This window comes from Bubalus kerabau, chromosome 5 (assembly GCF_029407905.1).
Source record: "Bubalus kerabau isolate K-KA32 ecotype Philippines breed swamp buffalo chromosome 5, PCC_UOA_SB_1v2, whole genome shotgun sequence".
In the NCBI taxonomy this organism is placed as follows: Eukaryota; Metazoa; Chordata; class Mammalia; order Artiodactyla; family Bovidae; genus Bubalus; species Bubalus kerabau.
In genome coordinates, this window is record NC_073628.1 from 101,266,535 (window position 1) to 101,286,500 (window position 19,966).

The following is a 19,966-nucleotide window of genomic DNA, read 5'->3' on the forward strand; positions in this document are numbered from 1 at the left end:
ATTCTCAGTAATTCTCTTTCTCCATCACATCTTTGAGGTCATGATGAACCCTACTGATTCTAGCTCTCTGGTCAGATCCTTCCCTACTGCCACTGCATTAAAACAAGCCTTAATTAGCTCTGGGATGGATTCCTCCCCAATTCCCAACTTCCCTCCAAACCATTCTCTAAACTATCTATCTACAAAATGACTGTGGAAAATGAAAATCTGATCATCCTACTTTTCTGATTAAAACCTTTCAAGTGATTCTGATTACTTACAAGGTAAAAATGTAAACCCAGAGTGCCAAACAGAGCTTTCTGTGAGCTGGCTATTGCCTACTTCACTAACCTTAATTCATCTAAAGTGAAAGTGAAGTTGCTCAGTTGTGTCCAACTCTTTGCGACCCCATGGACTGTAGCCTACCAGGCTCCTCCGTCCATGGGATTTTCCAGGCAACAGTACTGGAGTGGATTGCCATTTCCTTCTCCAGGGGATCTTTCCAACCCAAGGATCAAACCCGGGTCTCCCACATTGTAGACAGATGCTTTACCATCTGAGCCACCAGGGTAGTGTAATTCATCTAACTCTTCCTTAAACCCTAAGCCAGCCACACCTACCTACTCAAAGAAGTCAAACTGCTGCCTTTTTCCACTCCCTTACTCATGGGGTTCCTTCAGCCTGGAAAGTTTTCTAGCTGATTCTTTTTGTCCAGCAAACTCATAATCATCTTCAAAATACAGACTTAGTGTCATACTTTATAAAACATCCACCACTTACATGTCTCAAATTTATCTTATACACACGTCACAATTCCGTTACATACCTATCATACCACACTGCAATTACACCATATGTGAGTCTTCACTATATGACTGGGACCACCTTTTGTGCTCACTCAGTCATGCTCAACTCTGTGACCCTATGGACCACTAGGCTCCTCTGTCCTTGGGATTCTCGTAGAGTGGGTGTGTTTACCTTCTATTTACTTCTGAATGGCCCAGGCTTACCTCAGGGCATGGGCACACAGTAGGCACTCAAAATGATTACTAAACAAAAAGACTAACAGACATGATGCTTAATTAACTGGTTTATAAAATTTATCAAAAATATATTTCTTAATGGAAAACTATAAAAAGTGACATTTGACTCAAACTGTCAGGTCATTAGGTAACAAATATGTCTCTGAAGTCTTACAAATAGTTTCAGTTCAGTTCAGTCCAGTCGCTCAGTCATGTCCGACTCTTTGCGACCCCATGGACTGCAGCATGCCAGGCCTCCTTGTCCATCACCAACTCCTGGAGTTTACTCAAACTCATGTCCACTGAGTCGGTAATGCCATCCAACCATCTCATCCTCTCTTGTCCCCTTCTCCTTCCGCCTTCAATCTTTCCCAGCATCAGGGTCTTTTCCACTGAGTCAGTTCTTCGCATCAGGTGGCCAAAGTATTGGAGTTTCAGCTTCAGCATCACTCCTTCTAATGAACATTCAGGACTGCTTTCCTTTAGGATGGACTGGTTGATCTCCTTGCAGTCCAAGGGACCCTCAAGAATCTTCTCAAAAGCATCAGTTCTTTGGTGCTCAGCTTTCTTTATGGTCCAACTCTCACATCCATACATGCCTACTAGAAAAATCATAGTTTTGACTAGATGGACCTTTGTTGGCAGAATAATGTCTCTGCTCTTTATTAGCTGTCTGCTGCTGCTACTGCTAAGTCGCTTCAGTCGTGTCCGACTCTGTGCGACCCCATAGACAGCAGCCCACCAGGCTCCCCCATCCCTGGGATTCTCTAGGCAAGAATACTGGAGTGGGTTGCCATTTCCCTCTCCAATGCATGAAAGTGAAAAGTCAAAGTGAAGTCGCTCAGTCATGTCCAACTCTTAGCGACCCCATGGACTGCAGCCTACTAGGCTCCTCCGTCCATGGGATTTTCCAGGCAAGAGTACTGGAGTGGGGTGCCACTGCCTTCTCCATATTAGCTGTCTAGGTTGGTCATAACTTTTCTTCCAAAGAGCAAGTGTCTTTGAATTTCATGGCTGTAGTCACCATCTGCAATGATTTTGGAGCCCCCAAAAATAAAGTCTGTCACTGTTTCCACTGCTTCCCCATCTATTTCCCATGAAGTGATGGGACCAGATGCCATGATCTTCATTTTCTGAATGTTGAGCTTTAAGCCAACTTTTTCACTCTCCTCTTTCACTTTCATCAAGAAGCTCTTTAGTTCTTCTTTGCTTTCTGCCATAAGGGTGGTATCATCTGTATATCTGAGGTTACTGATATTTCTCCTGGCAATCTTGATTTCAGCTTGTGCTTCATCCAGTCCAGCATTTCTCATGATGTATTCTACATATAAGTTAAATAAGCAGGGTAACAGCTTTCACGTACTCCTTTCCCGATTTGGAACCAGTCTGTTGTTCCATGTCTGGTTCTAACTGTTGCTTCCTAACCTGCATACAGATTTCTCAAGAGGCAGGTCAGGTGGTCTGGTATTCCCATCTCTTTCAGAATTTTCCACAGTTTGTTGTGATCCACACAGTCAAAGGCTTTGGCATAGTCAATAAAGCAGAAGTAGATGTTTTTCTGGAACTCTCTTGCTTTTTCGATGATCCAATGGACGTTGACAATTTGATCTCTGGTTCCCCTGCCTTTTCTAAGTCCAGCTTGAACATCTGGAAGTTCACGGTTCGCGTACTGTTGAAGCCTGGCTTGGAAAATTTTGAGCAATTCTTTCCTAGCATGTGAGATGAGTACAATTGTGCAGTAGTTTGAGCATTCTTTAGCATTGCCTTTCTTTGGGATTGGAGTGAAAACTGACCTTTTCCAGTCCTGTGGCCACAGCTGGGTTTTCCAAATTTGCTGGCATATTGAGTGCAGCACTTTCACAGCATCATCTTTCACGATTTGAAATAGCTCAACTGGAATTCCGTCACCTCCACTAGCTTTGTTCATAATGATGCTTCTTAAGGCCCACTTCGCATTCCAGGATGTCTGGGTCTAGGTGAGTGATCAAACCATTGTGATTATCTGGGTTGTGAAAATCTTTTTTGTATAGTTCTGTGTATTCCTGCCACCTCTTCTTAATATCTTCTGCTTCCGTTAGGTCCCTACTGTTTCTGTCCTTTATTGTGCCCATCTTTGTGCATAACATTGTACAGGAGGCAGGGATCAAGACCATCCCCAAGAAAAAGAAATGCAAAAAGGCAAAATGGTTGTCTGAGGAGGCCTTAAAAATAGCTGTTAAAAAAAGGGAAGTGAAAGGCAAAGGAGAAAAGGAAAGACATACCCATTTGAATGCAGAGTTCCAAAGAATAGCAAGGAGAGATAAGAAAGCCTTCCTCAGTGATCAATGCAAAGAAATAGAGGAAAACAATAGAATGGGAAAGACAAATAGTTGAGAAGGACTTTAAGTAATTCTAACAAGCTCTTGTGTTATAAAAATTCAACTCACGTAGAAATCACCTGTTCAAGGGCTCCTGTTAGTTAAGGAGTTAAATTATCTCATTTAAAAAAAAAAAAACCTATGGGGTCGCTAAGAGTCAGACACGACTGAGCGACTTCACTTTCACTTTTCACTTTCATGCATTGGAGAAGGAAATGGCAACCCACTCCAGTGTTCTTGCCAGGAGAATCCCAGGGATGGGGGACCCTGGTGAGCGCCCGTCTGTGGGGTCGCACAGAGTCGGACACGACTGACGTGACTTAGCAGTAGCAGTTCTACACCAAGAGAAGAAGCTCAAAGTCTATATAACTACAGCAAACATTTTTCTAGTCTTTGCATGCAAATAGTATAAGATACTTTGTTTTTGAACTTTTGCAAAAACCTTTACATCCATTTCCTAACTGTGGTACAACTACAGCCCCAGGCAGGAAAGCTGCATATCTTTATTTGGGCAATTGCTTCCTCATTACAAAGAGAATAAAAGAGCCATAACAAACATTCAAATGAAAAGTGGCTCCATGTAAATGGAGAGTAGATAAAGGCATCTTCCAGTAAGTGAGATGATGAGAATGTTTTGATTTCTCAGATTATCAAAAAGGATTTGATATGAAAGTTTTACTATATCTGTAAAATGTACTTTTAAGCACAAAGAAATCTTAGTTCAAATGTTAAAATCAAATGTATACAGTGAAAAGTGACAGAAATACCCCATTAACCTATTTTCAAAACTCACTCACAGACCTGTCAGGTGACCTGAAGACCTTGTTAGAAACCAAAACACAGGGACTGCCCTCCAGTTCAGAGTGACATGGATACAAACTGACAGGAAGCAGTGACTACTGAAGCTTACAGATCTCCAGAAGGAGCATTTACATCAGCCATGTTAACATCTTCCAATCATTAAAAAACTAGAAAATGTAGACTACAGCATACTGTGCCCCCCTACCTTACAAAGGGCACCGATTTCACTGCCTACCACACTGGATTGTGAATTCATGTCTTCCGTGTGTTTTGCAGAATATGTATTTACAGGGTATATGATACCGAAGAAAACACTGGTAAGAACCCCTCACTCCCACCCATAACAAGGGGGAAATTTTTTTTAACATCCAAAACTCCTTTTCACAACCTCTCCTCTCTCCCAAAGGTAACCACTATTCTGACCCTTGCACCAATTATTTCCTGGCTTTTCTTTAGAGTTTTCCACCTGTGGCAGTACTGTTTAAATAACAGCTTTATTGAGACACAGTTCACATATCATCAAGAGTACTTTCCAGATAGTCAAAGAGCTATGCAACCCTCACTGTGCCAGTGTTTATCTCCATCGCTGTGGATCAGCTGGAATTTCCCAGGATCCCGTTCCCTGAGTGTGCCCAAGATTTCAAAGCAAGAATAGAACAAACTCCACTCTCTGAAGGCCTGTGTGGTTACAGGTGGTGACAGGAACTGAGGTGCCAGACTGTTTCAGTCTGTCTACCTGTTTCCCCTGTTTCCTCCTTGGAGACCAGCTTCATTTCCCCAACACCTGCAGCTGGGAAGAGACCTATGAAAGGAGAGCCCAGCCCCAGAGGGCTCCTCTACCCCACTGCCGGGGCCACCCACCCCGGTGTTTCAGCAGGTGGTTCACCACCCTTCTCTCACCTTCTAATTCCTCCTCTGTGCCCTATGTTTTTCAACTTTTCCAAGGATTATACAGACTACTTCTGTAATAAATAAATCCCTTATTCCGTAACACTCACAGCAGTTCTGCTTCCCTGACTGAACACTTATGGGACACCAACTACTTCCGTTTCCCTAAACAAAACGCTTAGTGCTGGCAGTACCCTGACCAAGAGAAGGAGAGGCTGCCAGACCCAGCAAGTCAGCTCTTACCATTTTAGTATCTATGACTCACGAAGTTGGGTACACGTGTACCAAGGGCTCTTACAATCACACCTCATCCTTATCCACATACACAGGACACACACACATACATAACATGCATGTAACATTTACTCACATACACAGAATAGTTCCAGCCCACATTTCAAAAATTAAAGAAGTCAACCTGATTAAAGATTAAATTGTAATTCTAATGCAATCTCATAAAAGAGTGAAAAGATACAGGCTAAACCATTAAGACTTGGCATCAATTTACAGAAAATCACAAGCAGATAATTCAGTGGTACAGATGAATAATGCAAAAAAAAAATTAAACAGTAAGAAAATAAATGAGCGGGCATGGAGGAAAATGACTATTCTGGTAAAAGTTAGAAAGCAAAGTAAGATCAATCTTCACTATGTATTTGTAAAATATTTTAAAAATCAAACAGAATGTGTTGTCATAGTGAGAGTGAGATTATGTCAGTGTCAGACAGAAACAGTAAAAGAAATACGGGAATGTGCAATGAGGATGCTCATAACTGCCCTCAGACCAGTAAGACTATCGTCAAGGAAAAGTTATGAGAGACCATCAGTAACTAGTACCTACCCAGACAGCTAGCTCCCTCCATGAGGTCTGAGCTAACCTCTTGGTCCTTTTCGCAAATCTTTCCCTGACTAAGGCAACAATATAAGGTTTTCTAACAACTAAAGCTTCTCAGAAACTGATCATCTTGTAAAGTACAGTGTTTTACAAAGTGGATGGCCACTGTATCAGAAATGCTCACTGTCACAGTGTCTTGGGACTGGGCGGGGAATGCAACTGACATCAAAGAACCTTAAGGTATGAAGAGAAAAGACAGTATCTACCTGGTGGAGATGATCTATAAGAAGGAAAGAAAAAGTGATCTGTTAACAAATGGGTGTTTCATCACATGAGGCTGAAACAGTCAGAAAGGAAAAAAGAATAAAGAAAGCTACAGGGAAAAAAATAAAACAGAAACAGACCACCTCTGCCCCCACCAGACTCTGAATGCTATCCACGGCTTCAGAGTTTTAATCCAAATTCCAAGGTGTCAGTTCCAGTGATCTGTGGTCTAATAACGTAATTGTACATTTAATAAAGCCCACTTGTCTATTACAAATGCTCCCTTCAGATTTCCTTTTGCTTACTTTTAACCACAATTTGTTTAATTACAGTGAAGACATCTTCTGAAAGCAGTCAACAGAAGATTTAAGGCAGTGATTCCCAACCTGGCTGCACTTTAAAATCTCCCAGGGAGCTTTTAAAACCCCAAGCCTAGGCCCCACCCCCAGAGGCCTCAGTGCAATTGCTCAGAGGTGGGGCCCAGGCCCTGGTATGTTCAGAAAGCTGCCCAAGTGACACTAAGAGGCAGCCAGGGGAAAGAATCACAGACACAAAGACAAGACTGGGGGAGGGAGCAGGCATTGGGCTCTCCAAGCTTCTCAGGGAGGGAACTTTTACCATTTTGCACAGGATCACAGAACACACCCCCCACACACTCACTGTGACACGCCAGAAGCACTGTCACTTATTTCTCAACACCCTGTGAAGGGTCAGCACCAGCCCATGTGTGAGCCGCTGGTTCAGAGAATGCATGGAGCTGATCTGTACTAACTCGGTCTCCTCCTCAGGCAGCAGCTTCCTGAGCTCCAGTCCTTGTGTGAACACAGTCACAGTCTAACCTTGCCTCCTAACAGCCAAGATCCAAGGGCTGGCTGTGGCAACTGCCTCTGGAGGAGGGCAGAGGCCCAGGCAGGCAGTGACAATGGGAAATGGGCAGATCAAACAGAGAAGGTGGGGAGTCCATGAACTTGGATGAGAAAAGAACTACACCCTTACATCAGTAACCTCCAACTGCAGTACAGTATTTTGTTTAACTGTGAGTACAGGACAACTCAGCAATACAGGCTGAACCTGTTACTTCAACCTCAAGACTTTTTTTATCCCAATTACACATGTTATTATGTGAAGTATCATTTGTGTGTATCATTACTTCAAATACAGACCCACTACTCGATCTGTTATTTAAGACACACACATAGCACTGTGTCAAAAACTTTTGTTTCATTAAGACTTTTGTAACTATTTCAGTACAACTGGTTTGCTTTAAGACTGCCTATGAAAAGGTATCCACGCTTTCTCATTTAAATGCAAAAGGGCCTGAGCAACCCTGAGATGGCGGGGGTTGGGGAGGGGCAGGAGAAGAGCTGCCCTACACGGTTTGGGGCTACACTTGCTCTTGAGATGAGACAGAAATGAAGGACAAGGAGCACTGTCGAGGCCGGAGATCAGGGGAATGATCCAGAGTTCCGTTTCGGATGACGATGTTTGAGGTGCAAGTAAGGCATCAGAGTCAACGTTTGAGGAAAAGCCAGGGCTTAATCCGACAACATACAGACAGCATTTGAGCTATGTCAGGAGACAACACCACTCAGAAAGAGAGTGCCGTGTGAAAAGAGACGTTGAGGGAAGAAGCCTAAGGAACGTCAGCCCTGAAAGGCTGGCTGAGAATGAAGACCTGACCTCGGGGCTGAGAGGAGGTGGCCAGAGGAACACATAGAACAGGGTGTCATCACAGAGAAGCATCTTGGGGGGCAACTATGTTGAAAGCTGTTAAGAGGTTGCACAAGAAGACAACCATGTCCACTGGGTTTGGCAATTTGTCTGAGGCTGGAAAACATGGACAGTTGGGGCGAGGGGGAGAGAAAAAGGCTGGACAAAAACAGGTGAAGAATAACTGGAAACCAATAAAATAGAGAAAATACGTGGATTACTTTCTTGAGAAGCTTTGATGTTGAAGCTTTTAAATGGGGCTATTGATGGTTTTTCCAGTAGTCATGTATGGATTTGAGAGTTAGACCATAAAGAAGGCTGAGCACTGAACTGATACCTTCAAACTATGGTGTTGGAGAAGACTCTTGGGAGTCCACTGGACTGCAATGAGATCAAATCCATCAATCCTAAAGGAAATCAACCTTAAATATTCATTGGAGGGACTGATGCAGAGGCTAAAGCTCCAATCCCTTGGCCACCTGATGCAAAGAGCCGACTCACTGGAAAAGACCTTGATGCTGGGAAAGACTGAAGGCAGGAGGAGAAGGGGACAATAGAGGATGAGATGGTTGGATGGCATCACTGACTCAATGGACATGAGTTTGAGCAAGCTCCAGGAGACGGTGAAGGACAGGGAAGCCTGGCGTGCTGCTGTCCATGAGGTCGCAAAGACTCAGACATGACTGAGCAACTGAAAAACAAACTGATGGAAAGGGAGGCTATTTATTTTCTGCTGCAGATGGAGCACACCCAGAAGACCTCAGCACATAAATCTGAATGATCTGGTAGAAATGGAGGGACCAATGATGCAGGAGAAGGCGAAACCACCACTGGACTGAAGTCCCTGAGACAAGAGAGGACCAGTCCAGAGCTCATGGGAACAGACTAGCCTCCGACAGGAGGAAGGAAGACATAGCCCTGGTCTGTTTGGGGTGCTCTGGCCCACCACTGCCTTGTATTTGCTAAACGTGAGTAGATCCAGAGGCTGAGAGGCAATGGGGTGGTGATGGTGAAGGGGTGGTTTAGCATGAAGAAAGAAGACAGTATGATGCGGTAGTGAAGAGTGTGAATACAAGGAGCTGGAGGAGGATCCTAGAACACTGTAGGCAGGGGACACCACCCACTTGAAGCTGGGGATCAAGAATTTACACTGAGAGAGAAGCCCGATCCTTCACCTTATTTTTCTCCAGCAACACTGCACTGCTGGGGGAAGGCATAGAGAAGCCAGGGGACAGGGTCCACTCAGGATGGAGATCTGTTCAGCTGGGTATGACAGAGGAGATGGGCAGGAAAGTGGCAGGTATCTGTTAAGAGCATGATGATGGGGCTTCCCTGGTGGTCTAGTGGTGAAGAATCCATTTACCAATGTGGGGACGCAGGTTCAATCCCTGGTCTGGGAAGATTCCACATGCCTTGGAGCAACTAAGCCAGTGAGTCACAACTACTGAGCCCACTAGCCTCAACTATTGAAGCCCGTGCACCCTAGAGCCCGTGCTCCGCAACAAGAGGAGTCACTGCAACGAGAAGCCCCCATGCCACAACTACACAAAGCTGGACCACAGCAATGAAGACCTAGCACAGCCACACACACACACAAAAATTAATCGACTAATTAAAAAAAGGGAAAGTGATGATGTACTATGAACGCTAGAATTTAAGCTGGAAGAGGGAGGGAGAGGCTCTCTGAGCAAAGGCACCCATGGTAACCAGGGATTAGCTCATAAGTGCTGCGATACAATGGGCAGCTGTGGGTAAGGAGCAGCAGGCGGCCACAGTTCCAAGGTAAACTGAGGGTCCGCAGCAGTCAGAGACCGAGATGTGCAGGTGAGTGTGGACCACACAAGCTCAGTGCCTTGCCTCCGGGAAGAGGTCAGCTTTGAGACGGGACCTCCAGAAGGCAAGCTCCATAGGGCAGGGATCTGTCTTATTCACCCCCATTTTCCCCAGAGCCTAGTGTTCGATAAACACTGTTGAGTATGAATATCATTAAAACCTAATGAAGTAAAGGAAGGACAGAAAAGGACTGCGGCTTCCCTGCATGCAGGACACACTCTCCCCCCGAGGCACTGCGTCGTGGCCTGACCACAGCTGGTCCCCAAGGGAGGAAGGGCGGACCTGCCACACTGACTTCAGAAACAGGGGCGACCACTCGTGGGGTGACAGAGCATCTGACATGGTGGGCAAAGGGCCGTGCCACAGCCACTGACAAGGGTTCTGTCCACTGACGCAGGGCAGGCAACAGTCATCAGAGAGTTCTGCTGCTTATTTCAAAATAACTGCATTATTTCTTTCTTCAGATACCTCCATCTCTGCAAACCACTTCCTGGTCTGACTCTGGGTTCTTCGTTCAGGTGACCCACACTCAACGCCTTCCTGAGAGAGGCGTCTCCACACCTCAGCGCTACATCAGGGTTCCCATTCTGCACATCTACTCTTGAATTCATGCCACAACATTCTCTCCTTCGCAGCAAAATTCCCGGTCGGATCCTTAACACCTGCCATCCCCAAGTCCTTGCCGCATTTGCTTGCAACCCACATTCCACTGGCATCATTCACCAGGGTGACTTGGAGCTTTCGGTGCCCAAATCCAGGGGTCACAGCTCCATTCCCCACCCGACTGGACTTCTCAGTCACCTCCTGACTACGTCCTCTGAGGTAGAAAGAACAGTGTCACGCCTCCCCAAAAGAGCCACATTCAAATCACCAGCTCCTGTAAATACAGAAAAATTAAGCTGCCCATCAGCTGACCTTAAAATAGGGAAGGGACTCTGGACTGTCGGGGTGGACTCCATGGAACCACAAGAGTCCTTACAACTGGAAGAGGAAGGCGAGAGAGGCTGGAGATGGGGAAAGAGATGTGATGACACAAGTAGGGTCACAGAGTCTCCAGTGTTGGCTCCATATGGGAGATGGGGGCCACAAGCCAAGGCATGTGAGCAGCCTCTGCAGGTGGAACAGGCCAGGAAGTCTCCCCTGGAGCCCCCAGAAAGGAATGCAGCCTGCCCACACCTTGGTTTCGGCCCAGGGGGACCCCTGTCAGACGTGTAACCCGCAGAACTCGAAGATGATAAATCTGTGCTGTTTTAAGCCACTACGTTTGTGGTGATTTGTTACAGCAGCAAACCGAAAACTGACGCAGTCCTCCTCGAGGCCCACCTTACCCAGTTCACCACTGCTCCCTGGCTCTCCACACTCCTCCTGGCTGGCTCCTCCTGCTCCACCCAGGGCTTATCTCACCCCTTCTCCATCCATCTCTCGCCCCCGAGTGATCTCACCGCGTCTAACAGCTCTCCAATTTATGTCTCCACACAAGACCTCGCTCAGCCTTCTAGACAGTGGCCTACTCGGCACAGTCACTGCAGTGTCTGAGAAACATCCCAAATCGATACAGCCAAAGAGAACTCCTGACACCCTGCCTTCAGCCTCCTTAGTCTCAATTATGAGCACCGATAGCAATGCAGCAGCTGAGGCTGCAAAGGAGGAATCCTTTGTGACGCCTGCCCCACCCCCACATCCAATCCCAAGAGTCCTGACACCTCCACCTCCAAAAGTCACCCCACTTTTCTCCTCTTCACTGCTTCCATTGTCTCTCACCAAGACTGCCAATCACTGCAACAGCCTCGGACTGGTCTCCCTGTCAGTCACAGAGCAGCCACAGGATGGCTCTGCAAATAAAAAAGCCATATTACACCTATCACTTCCTGAAAGTCCACCCACCAGGGACTTCCGGTTACTTGAAAAATCCCAAGTGTTGGTGCAGACAAAGGACCTCAAGATCTAGCTCCTGCCTATCCCAATTTTCCCAGGTCTACTCTGTTCCAGCCACGTTGTTGTCTATTTTGTTTCTCAAACAAAATGCATTCCTGCCTCAGGGCACTTGCACTTGCTATTCCTTCTGCCTAAAATATTCCCCCATATCCTCAAGCAGTTGTCCTTCATCATTCAGATAGCTCAAATGCTCTAAGGAAGGCCTTCATAACCAACCCACTTCAAGTGCTCACAGCTGAGTATTCTGTTCTATTTTCCCCCAACAACTCTCTGAAATTTTTACATACTTAGTGCTCAGGTATCATCTTCCCTTCTAAACTATAAGCTCCATGACAACAGGAAACTTGTCTGTCTGGGAACCTCAGCATCCTCAACCAGTCCTGGCACATACTGGCCCTCAGAAACCTTGCTGAACTCATGAATGAACGTATGAAACACAATGGAATACTAAGACACAGTCAACAAACGTGATGCTGTGAATCACTGTCCAAAAGGCCTAAGATGCACACATGTCAGGAGAAAAGCCAGACCACAAAACCACCTGTACAGTAAACCCCCTGTGAGTTAACAAACAATAAAATATATGGCCACATCAGTAAGGAATATGTCTACAGAGACACACACCAGAGAGTCTACAGTTTCTTTCTGATGGCAGGCTTTGGGGTGACCTGGCCTTCTTGCTTCCCCTGCTGAACTATGTGGTGTGGAGGGTGAGGGGAGGAGTCCACCCTCCCCCAGGCTTCCTGGCTCCACGGGAAGACCTCCTCCATGGAGCACAGTCCTGCTTCCAGCCTCACTCCCACTCCCACTGCACAAGGAGCGGTTTATCTGATACTGGGTGCTTCAGTACCGCCTCCCATGACTCAGGGAACAGCCTTCAGGGGCAGCTCCAGTAGATCTGTTTGGCAACACCAATGACCATCACTAAGTGGGTTGTCCAACTCAGGGACAACATGTTAGCAGCACACTTGAGTAGAGACCTAAACAGTGTCTGCTGATGGGCTTTTCATGTACTCATTCATTCAAGAAACAGTCACTGAACACCTGATATCGTGCCCTAAGATAACTCTACACTCCCAAGATCCATCCGTGAACAGAATGGGTGAAGATTGCTGTCGACCAGGACCTGACAGCCTAGTAGGGGCAGTCAGACAATACACAATAAAAAGAAGTAAATTATACACTACATTAGATGACAATAAATGCTAATTTCAGAACACTTATGTCTCACTATCCTCATTTATGAAATAAAAAATATATAATCACCACACAGCAGGTTCTCTGAATTGCTTGAGGAATGGATTGTTAAAAATTACTGGAAAATGCTTAAATATATAAAGTTTTGATTGATAATAATTAAAGCATTTAACAAAAATGATTCTTAAATAAAACGAGTGTTAGGAAGTCTAAATTTTGCTCAACAGCACAAAAATAAAATAAAATTTTAACATGCACATTAACAACTGTCCTCTAATGCCGGGAAAGGGGAGCCTGTCACCACACAGTTTAAAGACATGTCAGGGAAAATGGGAAATGACTACACTCTGACCTCAATTGTACAGATCGTGTTTAATTTCTAGTTTTAGTGTATCCTTTCTCAGAAATGGGAAGCAGATGGCATTTTTCCCTTTCTTTCAATTCGTTCTAAACTTTTTAAAAGGCACGTGTATTTCAGTGTTTCCCCTCCTCCTCCTTCTGGAAAAGCAGCCTTTCCTAAATAAGAACCCTGGGTCCAATGGGAAAGCATCCCTCCTGGCAGCTGCTCTGACAGCCCCAGTCTCCTACACAGAGCACTAAAAGGGTGTGACCTCACGACACTCTGACTTGACCTTCTATGTCAACTTCCCCCCCACCAGAGGGATACTCCCTGACGTCTTTAAAAAAAAAAACTATTTCAGCAAGAACTACACACAGAACGGAGGTCTCTCTTTGTGGACTTGGCTTCTTGAAAAACTCCTGTATTTAATGAGCGATTATGCAAGATTGATATACAAGGTCTATCACTTTCCTATACATTAGAAATGAACAAGCGAAATTTGAAATTTAAAACACAGTATTATTTACATTAGCATACCCCTCCCCCCCAAATGGCAACCCACTCCAGTACTCTTGCCTGGAAAATTCCACGGACTGAGGAGCCTGGTAGGCTGCAGTCCACGGGGTCGCAAAGAGTCAGAAACGATTGAGCGACTTCACTTTTCACTTTCTCCCCCAAAAAATGGAATTAAGTATAAATCTAACAAAATATTTACAACAGCTGTAGGAAGAAAATTCCAAAACTCTGATGAATTAAATAAAAAACTAAATAAATGGAAAAGCAGTCCACGTTCACAGATGGGAAGACTCACTAGTATCAAGATGTCAGTTCTTCTCAACTTGATCTCTAAGTTCAACACAATCCTAACCAAAATCCCAGCAACAGAATAATTATAAAGTTTACAAGGAGAGACAAGAGACCTAGAGCAACCAACTCAATACTGAATGAGAACAAAATCAGAGGACCGACACTATCTGACCTCAAAACTTACTACAAAGCTACATAATCAAGAAAGTGTGTTGGGCTTCCCTGGTGGCTCAGTGATAAAGAATCCACCTGCCAATGCAGGAGACACAGGTTCAATCCCTGGTCCAGGAGGATCCCATATGCTGCGGAACAACTAAGCCCGTGTGCCACAACTACTGAGCCTGTGCTCTAGAGCCAGGGAGCTGCAACTACTGAGCCCAAGTGCTGCCAGTACCGGAGCCTGCGCGGCCTAGAGCCCATGCGCCACAACAGGAGAAGCCACCTCAGTGAGAAGCCCTCGCACTGCAACCAAGAGTAGCCCCTTCCTGTCACAACTAGAGAAAGCCCGCTCAAAGCGATGAAGATCCAGCACAGCCATAAACAAATATTATTATTCAGGGGAAAAGAAAAAAACAGTGTGGTACTGTCCAAAGAATGGACAAATGTTCAATGAAACAGAACTGAATTGAAAGCCCAGACACAGACCCACATAAACATAATCAACTGATCTTTGACAAAGGAGCAAAGGCAATACAGTGGAGTAGAGTCTTTTCAACACTTTCAGATAGTGCTGGAACTGGGCCACCAGGTACCAAAAAAAGGACTCAGATACAGGCGTTACATACTTCACAGAAACCCAACTCATAATGAATCACAGACCTCAGCATAAAATGCAAAACTATAAAACTCCTATTAGATAACACAAGAACCAGAAGATCTTGAGTATAGCATTACAATGCCAAAGCATTATCCATGGAAGAAATAATTGATAAGCCAGACTTAACTAAAAAGCTCTGTCCTATGAAGGACAATATCAAGAGAATGATAAAAAGAAACTGGGAAAAAATCCTTGGAAGAAACACCTCTGATAAAGGACTGTTAGCTAAGGTTAAAATAAACACTGTTAAAACTCAACAATCAGACCCTAGCAGACACCTCATCACAGGAGACATACAGATGGCAAGACTGTATATGAAAGGATACTCCACATAACATGCTACCAAGGAGACACAGACTAAGACGACAGTGAGCTACCACTGTGCATCTATGAGAATGGTCAAAATCCAGAGCACAGACAACACCAAATGGTGGTCAGGATTCAGAGCAAAAACAACTTTCTTTGACTGCTGGTAGGGACACAAAACAGTGCAGCCATGCTGGAAGACAGTTTGGCAGCTTCTTATGAAACTAAACATAGTCTTACCACACGATCCAGCAACTGCACTCCTTGGTATTTGCCCAAAGGAGTTGAAAACTTACGTCTATGCAAAATCCTGCACGTGAATGTTTACATCAGCTTTATTCAAAACTGCCAAAAACTGGAAGTAGCCAAAATGTCCTTCAGCAGGTGAATGGGTAAATGATCGGCAGTGCATCTGGATAATGGAGTATTACTTAGCACTAAAAAGAAATAAGTTACCAAGCCATAAAAAGACACAGAGGAATCTTAAATGCCTATTACCAAGTGAAAGAAGCCAATCTGAAAAAGCTACATGTTTTATGACTCCAACTACTACATGACATTCTGGAAAAGGCAAAACTGTGGAGATAACAAAGAGAGGAGCAGTTGCCAGGGGCAGGGAGGTAAAAAGGCGGGGCACAGATGGCTGTTAGGGTGGCAAAACTAACCTGTATGAAACCACAATGATGGATGCATGTCACAAGCGCTTGTCCAAACCCACAGAAAATGCAACACCAACAGTGAACCACATATGAACTATGGACTCTGGGTGATACTGACGTGTCAACACAGGTTCACTGCTTATAAAAAGGCACCCTTCTAGTAGGACTAATGCTAAAGCTGAAACTCCAGTATTCTGGTCACCTGATGTGAACAGCCGACACCCTGGAAAAGTCCCTGATGCTGGGGAAGACAGAGGGCAGAATGAGAAGAAGGCGTCACAGGATGAGATGGCTGAATGGCATCACCAATGTAATGGACATGAACTTGGGGAAATTTGGGGAGATGGTGAGGGACAGGGAAGCCTGGAGTGCTGCAGTCCATGGGGTCAAAAAGAGTCGGACACGACTGGGGGACTAAACAATAAGAACCACCAGTAGGGGATGCTGACAGCGGGAGAGGCTGTGGATGGGAGGGGGCAGGGCACCTATGGGAACTCTCCGCACCTTCCACTCAATTTTGCTGTGAACCTTAAACAGCTCTAAAACCTAAATCATAATAAAAAGTAAATAGAAATTCTAGGTGTGGCCTCCCAGGTGGCACTAAAGTTGGTAAAGAACTCACTTGCCAATGCAGGAGACATAAGAGATGTGGGATGGATCCTGGGAAGATCCCCTGGAGGAGAGCATGGCAACCCCTTCCAGTATTCTTGCCTGGAGAATCCCATGGACAGAGGAGCCTGGCAGGCTACAGTCCATGGGGTTGCAAAGAGTTGGACACGACTGAAGTGACTTAGCAGACATACACACACCTGGAGTCCCGCCCCTCAGACCTGCTCCCACTGACTCAGGCTCAGGCGGCTTCCCAGCCTAGGTCAAGCTACTTCTCAGCTTTCTGGTTTCCTGGACATGGGAAACCTTTTAATCCCCAGAAACTCTGTTGGAATCCCAGTAAAATGAATTCAGTGCTGAATGAAGCTGCCTTAGAACTGCACCCTGGTGGTACTTCGGCTGCCCCACGGAGGCACACACACCTGCTCCACTTTGTTCAATTCCCAGGGCTGGAGCTCCTCCCACTTTCCCCACTTCTCCGTAAATGGGAACTGCATGGAAACGGCACGGTCTTTAACCGTTACATTTACTTCAGCTCTGCACCCTTCACCAGACCAGAGAACACACAAAGCCACTGAGAAAGCTTCAGGAAACCCACACAGCATGCCCACTCCCAGACACATAGTTATCTTTCATCACACTCACTCCAGCCCATCTGTGCTTTCTCATCCATCTAGAAAGGAGTTTCTTTCTGCGTCTTTTTTTTCCCCCCAGGCTTTCAAAAGCATTAAAATTCGGGGCTTCTCTGGTGGCTCAGTGGTAAAGAACCCACCTGCTAATGCAGGAGACATGGGTTTGATCCCTGACGTGGGAAGACCCACATGCCACAGAGCAATTAAGCCTGGGCATCACAACTACTGAGCCCGTGGCTCTAGAGCACGGGAGCTGCGACTACTGATGCCCACACACCTAGAGCCTGTGCAACAAGAGAAGCTACCACCACGAGCAGCCCGCATGCCAATACTAGAGAGGAGCCCCGCTTGCTGCAACTAGAGAAACACCTGTGCAGCAATGAACACTCAGCCCAGTCAAAAATAAAAATAAACAAAAGCCTTAAAACCAGAAAACAGGTTATTTTTTAGGAACGTCTTTTCAAATTTCCAACAGAATTTCATAATCGAGATAACAGAACTTATCATTAGGAACATTTGATAGGTAATATTAAAAGGACTGGAAGGTGGGAGACAGGTAGAGAGGTAAGTAAGTAGATGCTGTCAGCTTTAGGGTTCTGCTGCTTTCAGCTCTCCAGGCCAAACAGAGATGGACAGGGAATGGGGTAGAGACGATCCTTCATGCTTCCTTTTCCAAAAGAAAACGTAACAAAAACTGGAGTATGAACAGAGGCCGCCTGCCCAGAAGGGGGCCAGCTCCACCAAGGCCAGAGGGACAGAAAACCCCCAACCCCCAACCTGCTGGGTGATGAAAATGTGGAATTAGATGGAGGTATACCATGTGTGGCCACAGGACTGGAAAAGGTCAGTTTTCATTCCAATCCCAAAGAAAGGCAATGCCAAAGAATGCTCAAACTACCACACAATTGCACTCATCTCACATGCTAGTAAAGTAATGCTCAAAATTCTCCAAGCCAGGCTTCAGCAATACGTGAACCGTGAACTTCCAGATGTTCAAGCTGGTTTTAGAAAAGGCAGAGGAACCAGAGATCAAATTGCCAGCATCCGCTGGATCATGGAAAAAGCAAGAGAGTTCCAGAAAAACATCTATTTCTGCTTTATTGACTATGCCAAAGCCTTTGACTCTGTGGATCACAATAAACTGTGGAAAATTCTCAAAGAGATGGGAATACCAGACCACCAGACCTGCCTCTTGAGAAATCTGTATGCTGGTCAGGAAGCAACAGTTAGAACTGGACATGGAACAACAGACTGGTTTCCAAATAGGAAAGGACAAGGCTGTATATTGTCACCCTGCTTATTTAACTTCTATGCAGAGTACATCATGAGAAACGCTGGATTGGAAGAAACACAAGCTGGAATCAAGATTGCCAGGAGAAATATCAATAACCTCAGATATGCAGATGACACCACCCTTATGGCAGAAAGTGAAGAGGAACTCAAAAGCCTCTTGATGAAAGTGAAAGTGGAGAGTGAAAAAGTTGGCTTAAAGCTCAACATTCAGAAAATGAAGATCATGGCATCTGGTTCCATCACTTGATGGGAAATAGATGGGGAAACAGTGGAAACAGTGTCAGACTTTATTTTTTGGGGCTCCAAAATCACTGCAGATGGTGATTGCAGCCATGAAATTAAAAGACACTTACTCCTTGGAAGGAAAGTTATGACCAACCTAGATAGCATATTCAAAAGCAGAGACATTACTTTGCCAACAAAGGTCCATCTAGTCAAGGCTATGGTTTTTCCTGTGGTCATGTATGGATGTGAGAGTTGGACTGTGAAGAAAGCTGAGCACCGAAGAATCGATACTTTTGAACTGTGGTGCTGTGGAGAAGACTCTTGAGAGTCCCTTGGACTGCAAGGACATCCAACCAGTCCATTCTGAAGGAGATCAGCCCTGGGTGTTCTTTGGAAGGACTGATGCTAAAGCTGAAACTCCAGTACTTTGGCTACCTCATGTGAAGAGTTGACTCACTGGAAAAGACCCTGATGCTGGGAGGGATTGGGGGCAGGAGGAGAAGGGGAGACAGAGGATGAGATGGCTGGATGGCGTCACTGACTCGATGGACGTGAGTCTGAGTGAACTCCGGGAGTTGGTGATGGACAGGGAGGCCTGGTGTGCTGCGATTCATGGGGTCGCAAAGAGTTGGACGTGACTGAACTGAACTGAACTGATACCATGTGTGTACACACTACAGACCACTGAATGGTACACTTTAAACATAAAAATAAATGAAAAGATGATTAAGAATTAAAACAATAAGCAAACTCCCAAGCTGGCAACAGTGCTCGAGCCTCCACAACTGGAGAACTGGGCTTCAGACAAATCTTTAAAGCTCTCAAAGCACAACCTCGCACCACCACCAAAGACACAAAAGAGGCCTAGAAGGCGTCTTACCTAACACTCAGCTGAATGGTGGCAGAGCCAAGACTATAACCTGTTTCCAGCTGGCCAGTTCTGTATCCTTTCCCCAGACATCGGTGATCCTTGCATTCAGTAAGGAAGTTTTCATCTCAAACATTAACTCATAATCTGAAAAAGTAAAACCTACAGCAATTATATTCTAGCACACAAACTCATTGTTCAAGTCTGTGATTTGTAATTACAATTGCAGGGGTACCCAGTAGTGTCATTTAAGTTGTTCTTAGACTAATGAGAAAAACCAGAAGTGAACCTAAGACTAAATGATATATTTGTGCCAAGGCCTAATGACCGGCTTAGAGAAATGCTTGCTGAGCAAAAAAACAGTTTATGAATAGTTCGGTGCGGGAGGGACAGGATAACTGCAGGGCACAAAGTAGTGCCATGTACCAAATTCTAATGAACCTGCCTGAGCCTGGATGGGACAGGGGTTGGGAAAGAATGGACACATGTGTGTGTATGGTGGAGTCCCTTTGCTGTTCAACTAAAACTACCACAACACTGTTAATTGGCTATATCCCAACACAAAGTAAAAATTTTTAAATAAAAATCA

The 19,966-nt window shown here is 45.2% G+C and overlaps 1 protein-coding gene across 2 annotated transcripts in view; it reads right to left on the reverse strand.

Annotated features, from left to right (window-relative positions):
• Positions 1-19,966, reverse strand: part of LOC129653099 (calmodulin-binding transcription activator 1-like) — an 84,582-nt gene that overhangs the window by 22,961 nt on the left and 41,655 nt on the right. The window contains exon 4 of one of the 2 annotated variants that reach the window (XM_055582418.1): positions 19,390-19,539. The exons of the other annotated variant lie outside the window; for it this stretch is intronic. Within the exon in view, the coding sequence (XP_055438393.1) occupies positions 19,513-19,539 (27 nt within the window). The 3' untranslated portion in view covers positions 19,390-19,512. The remainder of the gene's footprint in view (positions 1-19,389; positions 19,540-19,966) is intronic. 2 annotated transcript variants of the gene reach the window in all.